This window comes from Dendronephthya gigantea, unplaced genomic scaffold (assembly GCF_004324835.1).
Source record: "Dendronephthya gigantea isolate DGI-Jeju-01 unplaced genomic scaffold, DenGig_1.0 000015F, whole genome shotgun sequence".
In the NCBI taxonomy this organism is placed as follows: Eukaryota; Metazoa; Cnidaria; class Anthozoa; order Malacalcyonacea; family Nephtheidae; genus Dendronephthya; species Dendronephthya gigantea.
This window is the reverse complement of record NW_021163025.1, coordinates 1519374-1532321: the sequence shown is the minus strand read 5'-3', so window position 1 is coordinate 1532321 and position 12948 is coordinate 1519374. Positions and strand designations below refer to the sequence as shown.

Below are 12948 nucleotides of genomic sequence, written 5' to 3'. Positions count from 1 at the left end.
AAAAAATTAAGTGATTTTGTGTCCATGTTTTTCTACTGTAAATCAACTGTGGGGAAAAATACAACCAGTGCATAATAAATTACAGTTGTTAAAGGATATAAAACATACTGTGAAATAATTTTACCTCTGTTCATCACAAGAGCCAAATCAGTCCATCATCTGCCTAAATTCGATTAGGAAACGTTTTTGGCCCAGGTCCCTCCAGGCTCCAGCTAGAAATAAAAGCGCCCAGTTCTTCGTCTGTATATGACGTCATCATCTGTCATTACGCACCAGCATCTGGTCGATTCTACCAAACGTATTTGTGTTCTTTCAAAAGAGAAAACTAGTTTCACTTTACTTCTTTTATTCAATTTGTACCTTCGTACCATCTCCATCATATATTGAATGGTGGCCATTCGAGTACAGAAACGATAAAAATGTTTCCTGCACTTATTTTTAGAAACCAAGATGGCGGCCATTTTAAACCACCCAAGGCAAAAGTGAACTCCAAAAGACCAAAACAAACAAAAAGTTCAAAAGACTAAAGTTCAATACTCCACGACACACACACATCTCATTTATTACGTTTCCAGTTTCCTTTTAATCTTTATGACCTACAAGTGTTGAACACTTAATGGGTAATACAGTGTTATTTAAAATGAACGGTGTTAAACACCAAAGTTTGCCTTTGGCATTGGTCTATAAAGCATTAAAATGTCATCCCCTGCCTTCTCGAAATTCCTGCAGTATTTCCAGACAGTCACAGTTAACTATGTTGAACACAACAAAGAATCTTTAGCAATTTTCCTCGAGTTGAACAAGTTTTACAAAGCCACAGACACTTAACTAAAGTTTAAAATAATACTTTTTCTGTCGAGCTTACCATCACAAGAACAGACACATAAGATCGATGCATCTAGCGCTTTGTTGTGGGATTTGATTGACAAATTTCGAAAATCTAACACGGGTAACAGGCTATAAAGGTGATTCTAAATCGTCTAAATGCCCAATTCTTATCAAATTTAACAAAAATGATCGATCTGAACTCTGTTCAGTATAAATGTTAAGCCCCCAGCAGTCTCACAGACGTAAAATACTAGACATACAATATTACACTACCAATACGACAACTTATATTTTGTTACCGACTTACGAAAATATGTTGGCAAAACGAGTTAACGTTGATTGACACGAAGATAAGCTGACCACGCACGCATATAGCCACAATTAGCACGCAAAACAGGTGCGTAAGCACGCAACATCAAAATTTGTTAAGCTTGCACCATAATCTCGCTCGCCTCACATTCGCTGATTGTTTTCTACGTAAAATACGGCTTCTTAGCGTACTTGTCTTTGAGAATTCCCTCCAACATGGTCTTCAGCAGGAAAAACGAAATTCTTTTCTCTGGTTTTAGGTCCCAGCACTCTTGAATTTGAGCATAAACGTCCTCGGGACACGCTGGGGGTCTGGTAAGTTGTTTTCCAGCTTTCAAAAGCTTTATCAACTAAAACAGGTGAAGATTCCAGTAAAAATAGTTGTAAAAATGATAAAATGACAAGTTAGGATTTATCATCACAAATTTGTTGCGATTTTTTGTTTCATTGATGCCCTGTTAAGGCGCGTTCACCTTTTCTTCTATTGATGGATGTGAACGAGTGTACAAGTTACTGATGGTCAAATATGGCCAATTATATATCGAAGCTTTCCTAACTGTGCACTCGTTTACATCTATCAAAAAGCAAAAAATACGTCAAAGTGTAAACGGCCTTTAAAGGTAAGTTATCCGTCTCAAGACGTGGGGAAAAAAGTTCAGTTTTAATGGAGAAATGTCACTAACATCGTTTGCACATGAAAACTCCCAATCGTCGTAAGGATGTCTTCCGTAAGAGAACATTTCCCACAGCGTCACGCCAAGACTCCAAACATCACTATTTACAGTAAATTTCTTCTGTTCCAAGCAACACTCTCTCTGGGGCTAGCCTGTACGATACAACGAAGAAAAATTGCTATCAGCGATGATTCAATCTCAAATCTCAGCGATAAACTTATTGAGGAAAAGATTTGAAAACAATGTTAAATATTAATATACAACACTTTAGTAGCATGAATCTATCACGTGTACCATCTTATCGGCAATCTCTGATTGGTTCTTTGACTTCGGTAATAATTGTCGTCGTAGATACGACTCAGTCCGAAGTCGCTGATTTTGACAAGAGTCTCCGTGGCCACGAGGATATTTCGAGCAGCGAGATCACGATGGACGAGCTTTTTACCTTCCTATAAAACCCACGGGTATAATTGAAGTCAATAATATTAATGGCAGCAATTTTTACGGCCTTTGAAGGCTTTCTCAATGAAGTAAAGCTCCAGGATAATTGTTGGGTTCGAAGTTAAAGTATAAAAATTGTTTCATTGCACTTGTTTCTGACATTGAAATCACGCCGGAAATTGTTGTCTTGTTTTCATAACTCATATTTTAAGTCTACAAGTTGTCGTTTTTCGAGATCCTTTTATAATTGTTTTCACAGATGTCTCGAAAAGTTCACTAGTTCACAAGTGCATAATAATATCCCAATACATATATTGTTAACTCTCGACACTATGTACAATAAAAAGATAATCGCCTTACCTTTTATCTTTTTATCTTTTTATTGTACATAGTGTCGAAAGTTAACAATATGTGTATTGAAATATTATTATGAGTTCGAGCAAAACTTTCTTGGCTGCAGCAAAAGATATATCTAGACATCGTTCACAAGGGGTTAAAAGGGAATTATAACCACTCGTGTTTTACGCGCTGAATTCTTTCTTACTCACCAAGTACTGCATTCCCGTCGTTATTTGTATCGCAAACTGCAACAGCACCTCATTCCCAAGAATTCTCTGTCACGAAGAAAATACATACGATCAGGTGAAAAGAACGGCGAGTTCTTTCTAATAATTGCGAATTACTACGTGGTTTACCAACGAACAAACAGATATTCAAACTTCTGTCAGTTTTGAAAATAAATAAAAAATTGTCGCGAGAAACTTCAAGAGTTTATTTACCACATTCTTTTTGTCCCTCAGGTATTTATCTAGAGAGCCCTGTGGAACGAGTTCAGTGACCAAAAGCAAGTTCTTGCTTTCATCTGGAAGGCAAAAATTGATTCACAGTTACAAAGAATATTGCTTGAGTTTTGAATATCAGAAAACCTGACAAGAACAAGGACGGCCGTGGAAGACAAGCCAAAGAACGTACTGTACGAGATTCCTAGAAATTTGACGATAAAATCGTGATGTAGTTTCATTAGATTGACAGCCTCTTGCTTGAAACTGTTCTTGTAGATCTCTGAAGCATCGTCTTTGCAGCATTTAACAGCAACATCCTGTGGATGATTCGATAGAATAAATAGTTATACATTTTGACAACGACCAAACGGTGGGTTTTCTAATGGGTGCATACTTGGGGCACAAAAAATACCCTTAGATATGTGTCGAATTATGGCTGCGATGAAAAACTTAAAAGCGAATGCTTACCATTGGCGCCCGTGTCTTATGACCATGGCCGGGCCTTGTCAACTTTGCTTGTTTTACGATTCCAAATGCGCCCTAAAACAGAAAAAATACAGTATTTTCTCTGTCATACAGGCTTAAAATGAATGGACCTTCCCTGATGTACTACAAGCAGTCATTCAAGAACTGTTTACACATCCTACAAGCCTGACCCAGTGCTAGCTATAGGCCTAACGAAAAGTCTACGCGGTGACGTGATTCCCGACCATGTTCCTGATTGGTCAGCTGACCGCATTGCGGGCCAATCAGAAGCATGGTTTGTGCCAGTTCAAGCATGGTTTGTGCCAGTGCAAGGCCAGGGCCTAGCTTTGACCTCACCAAAATGCACTGGCATTTTGGTGAGGTCAAAGCTAGGCCCAAGCGTGTGATGTAAATAATATGAAAAAAAAAGTATTGTAATCAAAACAAATCTATTACAGTAGGACAAGATTGCAGTTGGAAGTAAGTAATACCTCTCCTAAGTTTCTTCCAAACGTGAGAGATTCAAACGGAATCAGATGGGACTTCATCGTCTCGTCGAACGATTCTTTCTTGCTACGAGACCGGTATGGATCTGTTTTACCGTGGATAATAAACATATTATAATATAAAGTGAAAAATATCGTTTTAGATAAGACACACAGACAAATAAAACCACAGACCTAGTTTTTGAATGGATTCTTCTGCAGCCTGCACGTTGAACGGATCGACAACAGTTTTGTCATCGACTTCGTCACCACCATCAGTATCCTGTTCAACCGGTACTACCGGTTCTGGTGCCTCAGCCCCAGGCTCTCCTCCACCGACCGCCCCAACCTCCGGCTCCTCGTACGCTCCTTGTATGGTCACCTTGGCGTAATCATTACCGAGAACCGACACCTTTCGACTCGGTTTCCTGCCGAGGGGCGGGGGGGATTCTGGCCGCCGCTCCCACCAGGCGGGCTTCCACCTTGCGGGCTGTCACCAGGCGGGCTCCCACCTTGCGGGCTCCCGCCTTGCGAGCTTCCACCTGACCGATTTCTTGCGGGTAATTTCGGTTGTGTAGGGTTTAGATTTGCTCCTCGTTGAGCTCCGTCGCTCTCCGGATTTGCGGCATTCGAGTAATTTCTCACGAAAACCGTTGCAGTTTGCGCAACGTTTGACCCTAGGTTTGATACATCCCCTGTACCGGTTGCCGCTGTTGAGAGTTCGCCGCCTCGGTTGAATTCCCTGTTTTCGTTTCCAGCAATTTTCGGAACCCCGTTATTAAATTCTTGAGAAGATTTTCTGTCGTGTTGCGCAGGCGCCGCAAATGGATCCATGTTATCAAATACCAACCCGGTGTGTAGTTCATTATCCCCAATTTCCCCGTCTGTCGTGGAAGAAGCTGTGTTTTGGGGATCTGGGGACAATTGTGGGCTGGGTATCTCTTTCAACTCAATTTGCTGAGAGGTATTCGCTTCACCTAATTCAGTCACACCCTGTAAGGTCATATTAGATAGAAAGTCACCCAAGTTCGTGTTGGAAAATGGAAAAATATCGGCAGTTCCATGAATGTCGCCTTCTTGTTTCGACATTTTAGCTCCCGGCTTCTCGCTGAGAGAGTTTGACTCAGGATTCCCGATGTTAGGTTTGTTGCTTTTTGAAACACTATCGAAGACCGTTCCCCTGCTTGAGTTGGGTTGTCTTATGACAGCAGGCGCGTACTTTGGTTTTGGATAGGCCCACGAGGAAGCCTTATTTGTGGTCCCCTTTCCCGTTAAGCTACGAATCCCAGTGGTAGGCCTTGCCACTTTCTCATAACCCCGCATGGCGCTCGTCAGCCTTGGACCCACGTTGTCCCCAGGTGGGTTTGCACGTGATGTGTCCCTGTCGGGCTCGGCTTCCGTGTAGAGTTTTATGCCGCTAAAGTTGCCGGATTTGGTTGCGCAAGGATCCATGTTTGCAGCTGACGGAAAATTCACAGATGCCTGGGGATTTCGTCGTGCGGGTTTATTGTTTTCAATCACGCCCATGGGTTTCTTTGGACTGGACGATGCGGCGATCGCTTTCTGTGGTTGTTGAACGCTGTTTAAACCAGTGGATAATTTCAAAGCCAGTTGGGTCAAGGAAGGCTTTCCAGGCGACGATTGCAATGAAGATTTAGGATTGTTTATAGTTGAGGATATAACCGCAGTCCCCTGCGTCGAAGGTACCAAACCTGAGGGTTTTATACCCGGTGATGTAAATGTCGGCGGCACCATTTTCGGTGTCGTAAATTCCATCGATTTCGCCTCGCGAGATTTAAGAAAAAGTTTGTCGTATCCGGTTATGCCGGTACTAATACTCGCAGGACTAAAAGCCGGTGGTCCAGAAACACGAGGTTTTTGTTCCGGGGCTTGACCTGACGTTGTGCTCTGTTTCCCCACGGCTTTGACAGCAAATGGATCCCGACTGGAATAAGCAATGTCCTGCATAAGTTCATCACGTGACTCCGTAGATGAATTTTGATTGGCAGATTCCTTTTCCGCGAGATGGAATCCGACGTTGCCTTTCACGGAAATATAACCTCTTCGTTCGTTCTGTTTTCTCATAACCTGCCCAGAATTCGGTGAAAAGTTTGTCATAGGAGGGGTGATTTTCCCCCGGCTATTACCAAGATGATATGCACCTATTTCTCCTGCACGGGGGGTATTCGAGCCAGAACGGTTGTAAGATGAAACATAACCGCTTGAATTGCTGCTTCCACTTGGGGATATGACGCGTTTCTGCGTGGCGAGGCTCTCGGTGCTATTCAAGTTCGGTGAGCCAACACTCGAGGGTTGTTTTCCATCGCCAAACGTCAGTTCTGACATTGGATCTCTGTCCAAAAACGACGAGAACATCGATTCCTCTTGCAAAGGTTCCCCTGATGAATTGTCGAGGGTTGAATAATGGCCTGGTGGCGCAAACTCAGACGTCCCAGTCTGTTGCGAAGGTATTCCTGGCTCGTTGGATGTGACGCCTTCTGGCTCAAAAACACTGGCCCCTGGAGAGGCCGCTGCGAAAGGATCGAGTTTTGAGAATTCTACCATTCCACTACTAAAGGACGTCTGTGGGTCTGTGGTAGGTGTAGCGGACGGCTGATCCCGGGGTTTCGACCCTGGGGCAGAAGGGGTAGGTTTATATCCGTTATGTATGACTCTTCTTTGGCTCGAGACTAAAGGTGCTGTAATATAGGGTGAACTTGGAGATTGCTTCACCAAATTTGAGATATTTCGAGATTCGGACCTTGTACTGGAAACGTACATTCCTTCTTCGTTTTCTGCTGTTTTTGTGGCTGCTGAATTCAATTTCGACGTGAATATCTCAGATTCAGCTGCAAATGGATCGAGATTTGCAGAGAAAAATTCTGATATTTCACTAGTTTCAGCGACACTTGTACATTCCTGCTCAGATATCCCCGATTCCACGTCACTTGTGCTCTCTTTATCTCCCAATGTCACATCATCATCCTTAATTTCACCACCTTTATCCATAATCGTACCCGCACCCATAAACGAACCTAAGAAACCGTTATGATCCATGTTTTCCAGTGAGACAAAATTGGCTTCGGGTTGAGCAGGCGATTGATTTGCATTGCGGATCAGCGGTTGCTCCTCTCCCTCGCCCTCTTCGTCATCAGTCGGATTATCTTCGGGAATCGGATTATTACCGGACGTACTCGGATTATTTTCGATATTTGCTTCTCGCGCGATGTTTTATTGGGTCGTCTATAGCCGTTTGAACTTCGTTGGTGGTAGTTTCATTCATGTGTCTGGAAAAGACAGATATTTGAAATTATTTTCTCAAGTACTAAAAGCAACACTCAAAAACTGCTGACGAACATTTTCCCGCCAAAAATGTGAAAACGGTTTCCACATTCTACAATATGCAGTAATCCAGAAATTCTTTTTATTGACGTCTAAATTGAGTTCTTGGAAGTTTAATGGACATTGTGGACGAATTAAAATAGATTCTGGTTGTCTAACCTGTCATATTCAGATGCCAAAAGGTGTGTTTGTTCGTTTGCTTCAAAAGACGAATCACTTTGTAAAATTCGGTCGTACGTCGACACCTCTGAAGGCTGTTTCACAGACAATTTATGACGCGCGAATTTTCCTAAAGAAAAACAAATTCAATAATTTATCGTGTTCTGTTGATCCTGGGGTAGCCCGCGAGCAAACCCACGATCAAGCAATGTGCCTGCTCGCAGGCTGTTTATAGCCAGCGCATGCGCCGAGAACATGCAAGCAATTTCTATATAAGGGCATCACCTTGATATTTCTTTTTTTCAATCTCCTCCGGCGACCAAAGTGTCTCGGACAGTTCTTTCTCCGGGATAAAATCAAGATCGTCTGTCCTGAAAGATCCCTCGTTGCTCCCGATATCCTTCGATGCCCCGTCATTGTTGTCATTGTTGCTGCTCGAGCCCGACGAAGTTCGTGGCAAACACTCATCCGGCGGAGTTGAAGAAGCCTGTAATTGACGTAAAATGCTTAGGATCGGGCTGGGTTCGGAGTAGGCTCGGGAGACACTCGGAGGCATATGATAAATGGAGCTACATGAAGTATACAGTGCTGCTATTACCTTGTTTACGTTAAGAGGTTCAATCGTGAATTTCTCGTCATACGTTTCAGGAATTTTTCGTTCTTTTTCTTGAGAAGTTACTGTGAACGTAACAATCAAATAGACGTGTTAAATTGTGTCCGGATGAGAGTCAACTATGCATGCAATTTCTCTGTCAATACAATTTGTAACTAACGATTCTTCATTTCTGAGGTTTGATGGCCAAAACACTCTCCGAGTTTGCAAGAAATAACCAACCAAAAATACTCACACTTGCGCGTTATTTGTCGCAGCTTCACGACAATTTCAGCGAATGTTGGACGATGCTAAAAGACGAAAATGCACATGTCAAAAAACGTTTCAATCAATAACTCCTTATAACCAATCTACCGTTAGTTCACCCCGGAATGACCATAAACAACCCTTCATAACCACCCTACCGTTGGTTCCGTTATCCAACAAGACTTCATAATTTTGCCGACCTCGTCAGGACACCATCTAAAAGAGATCTTAGTCATTCACAAGATGTATAAAAGTATTTTTAAACTTTGACTTATCCACTTAAACAATCGGCCTCTGATGAAAGGAAGACGCTAGCTTACCTTGGATAAGCCAGATGACGATCTTGTTGGAAAATTTGAAGAATCTAAACAAGATGGTGTGTGTTCAAAGATCGAAGCAATTCACGCGAGACTCCCTAAGTATCCTACTAGACCCACCTACTAGAATATAAAGGTGCAAGGGGACACTCTCCATAAATGTTCTTTACTGGAAAAGGAATAACATTTTTATATACAATTACCGTATCATCTTCCATATTCTGAAATGGTACTGTTTTCATGAACATTTCCCAAAGTACGATACCAAATGCCCAGACATCGGATTCTTTACTGTAGCGTCTGCCTTGAAAACATTCCCGCGCTTTCCATGGGCTCCTGGGAGAATAAATGGGAATGTATAGGGGTAAATTGGTACACCTACTGTATATATGTTTGCCAACAAGCAAAATCAGTGCAGTGAAAGGTGTGAAAATGGAACAGAAGTACAAAAAAGAAATCCATCAATTATTCCTTTACATTGGAGTACCATGAAATGTTTTACCTGTTTTACCTCTCTGTCAAACTTTACCACAGGATGACAGGATATTACGAAAGAATGTGAAATACTTTCCACAAGAAAAACATATGACTTGTAAGCAAAGCAGAGGCTTGTTTTCAACACAACTCACGCTTAAAACTATATGTTCCAATATTTACTGTTCCGTAGCGAGCCGGTAGAGTACATTACCTGTTTATGTTCACAGTTTCGCATAGCATATCTTCCTCTCTGAGACAAGGAACGGACACATCGCTCAATTTAACATGCTCGTCGTTGATGACCAAAACATTGTGCGCTGCAAGCCAGCCATGAACGAAGTTCTTCTCGTGTAGGTACATACAAGCTTCGGCTATCTGTGCTGCAAATGTCAATATTCTTTCAACTGTCACGTCGGTTTCTCTGAAAGACAAGAGCCAGCGATTTTCAACCAAACCGATCCCTCAAAGCCAGTTTACAATTGCATATTTTGCTCAAATTATAGGACAAACCACCGGAAAATATTGGCCGCATGTTCATCGTGGGGTGGAATATATGGACTTACTTTTTTAGATATTCATCCAAAGTACCAGTGGGAATCCACTCAAATGCGAGGTATGTGTTCTGTTCGTCGTTGAACTGTACTCCGTAGAATTGGACCAAATTTCGATGTATCAACGTTGCCATATTCTCACCAGCTTTAATCACTTTCTAACGAGACAATATCGAAAAACCAGTAAATTCAATAAAGCTTTGGTGAAACAAATAAATTGAAGGTTTTCGATTGACTTTTTGATCGATATGATTAGGGTGAGAAGTCAGCAGTTATACGACTTCAAAATGTGGGAGTTCTTGAAGCGAAGTCCTTCGTCTGTAAGGTTAAGACCTCGTGACTAAGGGCCTCCACAGACTAGGGATTTAGTTGTCGACAACTATTTGTGATCGACAACTAAAAATTATCGACAAGTAAAAAACGTAGTCTGTCGCGCAAGTTGTCGGCAACTAAACTCTAAATTATTAGTTGCCGACAACTAAGCAGTTTCCCTTTTCGAAAAGCCTCATTTTTTAGCGTTTTTCTAGTGTGTGAAAACTTTTGTTTCAGTTGTCGACTAAGTTTTAATCTCCGCGCTATTTCGGTTGCTAAATCAGTATTTTAAGCGCCAGTATGTCGAATCCTTTATCGGACTTATTTAGTTGTCGATAACTTTAGTTGTCGTTCACAAATAGTCGTCGACAACTAAATCCCTAGTGAGTGGAGGCCCTAAGACAACCGTTATTTTTCGACAATATACTATCAATTTACAAACCTCACGAAAGTCGGGCGCCCTTGATGTTTCCAGTCGTCTGCAGAAAACTTCCTGAACACCGTCTATGTCCCCCTTCAACCACATGGCTTTGAAAATTCTGTCGCCCATATCACCGCACTGGAATGTTAAGAATGCGACGTTTATTAGGCAAAGGCAATATCGCAAAACGTTGCTATCAGGTTGGAGTGCTTGTTATTTTGGAAACTGGAGCAAAACAGAGTATGTGAACAGAAGTATGTTTACAAATTGAAAATGGGAACAAAAATGGGGACAGAAATCAAAGTAGAAGTATAACCAGAAGTGGCACTCGGTGTCGGGAGCTTTGGTGTCTATGTTGCCTCCCGCTGTCTAAGGAGTGTGTTTGACAGATTTTATAGAAGGATTAAAGGTAGGTTTTTGTAAGAGTAAAGCTTCTGGTATCGTATATTACTCTGTGTCAGGCATGAATATGCTCACCGTGAAGGTGTGATGCAGTTTCTCCAGCTGTCGATTGCCAATGTATTCAAAGAGATAGTCAGGGTTTGCAGGTCGTGATGTGGAGGGAACACACGGTATTTCGACAACCACCTGGTCATCATACAACGCGCACAATCCTGAACAAAGAAAGAGAGAATGTAATGTCTCACATACAATGGGATATATCAGGATATATTAGAGTATATCAGGATATATCACGGTCTATCAGGGTATATCAGGGTATATCAGGCACGAATATATCAGGATATATCAGGATATATCAGGATATATCACGGTCTATCAGGGTATATCAGGATTTGTCAGGATATATCAGGGTATATCAGGATATAAGGATATATCAGGGTATATATCAGGATATATCACTCCTTCATTACCTTCCTTGGGTATTGGACAATACGTCGTGAGTTTTGTTGGAAACCGTGCCTGTAGAAAAGAACGGAATATCGGTGACATTTTGATTCAGCTTGAGCACGGAAAATAGCAAAGTTCAGATTCCACCCTCACTAACACTACCGTTAAGAAAACATGAACCAATCAAATGCGAGAGATCTATCGGATTAACCAATCACGATCACGATAGACCAGCGAGAGATAGCGGCAGAGAAGATCAAATCTAAATCTCGCTACTATGCATGCAGGTACCTCTAGGAAATCCAACCCAAGTTATCGCGGGATATTAGCTAAACGTGTTTTTTCCAAACCTATTCAGTTTTTTAAATGATTTATGAATGTGTTTTTTCCAAACCTGTTCAGTTTTATAATGATCCAAGAGTTCCGGTAGGGCGTCGAACTTCGGTCCATTTTTGAGGCTAAATTTTTCGTTTTCGAAAACGATCTCATAATGTCTGATCTCACTTCCATAGATCAAGGAAAGAATATAACTATCGAATTCCTTTCGACTCCTTCGGACCATATGAACTCCGGAGCGATCACCATTTTCTGTTTCCACCGCCTTCAACAACGACTCGACTTTCTTTCTCCTGTTGCAAGATAAATATCACAGCTCAAATCCCGTTCTCCACTGGGCGAATTTATTCGCGCGAACAGCTAAAAAGTAGGAAGCGTTTCTACTTTTTCGCGTCGTATTTTTTCGCAAACTAATCACATCACCGGATTTCAGATATCGCTTCGCGCCGCGCGAATAAATTCGCCTAGTGTTCCGCTTAATGTTTTTCATATTGTAAACGATACTTTTGTCCAGTGCCGATTCAATCATCGCAAAGCTTTGCTGTGAAGAATATAATATAAAGTAAAATTTCTCAAATCTTACTCGATGGGACCGTGAATGCGCAGGCTTCTGTTCTGTGCAGGACATGATATTGGAAGTTCCAGGCCAGGCGCATCTGAAAACAGAAGACGAAGATAAGTTGATTTGTAATGCCTTACAAGAAATCCATCCGAGTCGTTTTCACAAGTAGAGAATAGCGTCTTTTTACACGTTGAAAAGTCTTTTCACAATCCAAAAACAATGATATTTTAATGGTGTATATACATGTAACAATTCACAATTCACCGGACGTAGTGACTAGTGTCTTTTTGAAATAACGAACAACACTCTTTTCCAGTTGGAAATTTAAACTGTTTAAAAAGTAAAAAACCCCGCAACGAATACAGAAAATAATGTCCCTAACGCGTTCATTCACATTAAAAAAGCTTTCTTTTCAAATTAGCGTACAGTATAACAATTTGCTTTTACAAATAAATACGTACATTTTGTCAAGGTTTTGTACTGGTTAACAAAGAGATGATAAAATCCTTCAATCAGTGTAATCAAATTCTCTTTTTTTATCATTGATTTTCCGACGGAAATAACCTAAAAAAAACAAACAAAGCTCGATACTGCATGTATATTTCATTTGTCCTGTTCAGATTTACTTGAAGGGAATTGCAATGACGCTTGTGTGCAGTTAAATGAAGTACATTTCAACAGGTTACCTCGAGAGCGGCTTTCTGTCTTGAGATATGAATGACTTTTCCTCGGATTCTGATTGTTTTATCTCGAGATATTCAATATCCTTGTAATCGCTG

The 12948-nt window shown here is 41.3% G+C and overlaps 1 protein-coding gene across 1 annotated transcript; it reads right to left on the bottom strand.

Annotated features, from left to right (window-relative positions):
• Positions 1 to 7183: 7183 nt before the first annotated feature.
• Positions 7184 to 12948, bottom strand: LOC114520190 (tyrosine-protein kinase JAK2-like). The gene is made up of 17 exons (XM_028540417.1): positions 12856 to 12948; positions 12631 to 12733; positions 12191 to 12263; positions 11666 to 11900; positions 11295 to 11343; positions 10900 to 11036; positions 10444 to 10560; positions 9702 to 9847; positions 9350 to 9559; positions 8865 to 8997; positions 8665 to 8708; positions 8503 to 8560; positions 8334 to 8388; positions 8084 to 8163; positions 7771 to 7972; positions 7486 to 7615; positions 7184 to 7271 (listed from the first exon to the last, which is right to left on the bottom strand). Exons 2-17 carry the CDS (start codon positions 12710 to 12712, stop codon positions 7184 to 7186), a joined length of 1839 nt encoding a protein of 612 aa, XP_028396218.1. The 5' UTR covers positions 12713 to 12733; positions 12856 to 12948.

What these genes read in the sequence shown, in the direction of transcription:
- LOC114520190 (XM_028540417.1), bottom strand. Translation starts at nt 12,712, where the DNA reads ATGATAAAAAAAGAGAATTTGATTACACTGATTGAAGGATTTTATCAT. An exon ending in AACTGCATCACACCTTCACG is followed by an intron (nt 10,561 to 10,899) that starts GTGAGCATATTC and finishes TTAACATTCCAG; the next exon opens with TGCGGTGATATGGGCGACAG. An exon ending in GGGCGCCCGACTTTCGTGAG is followed by an intron (nt 9,848 to 10,443) that starts GTTTGTAAATTG and finishes TTGTCTCGTTAG; the next exon opens with AAAGTGATTAAAGCTGGTGA.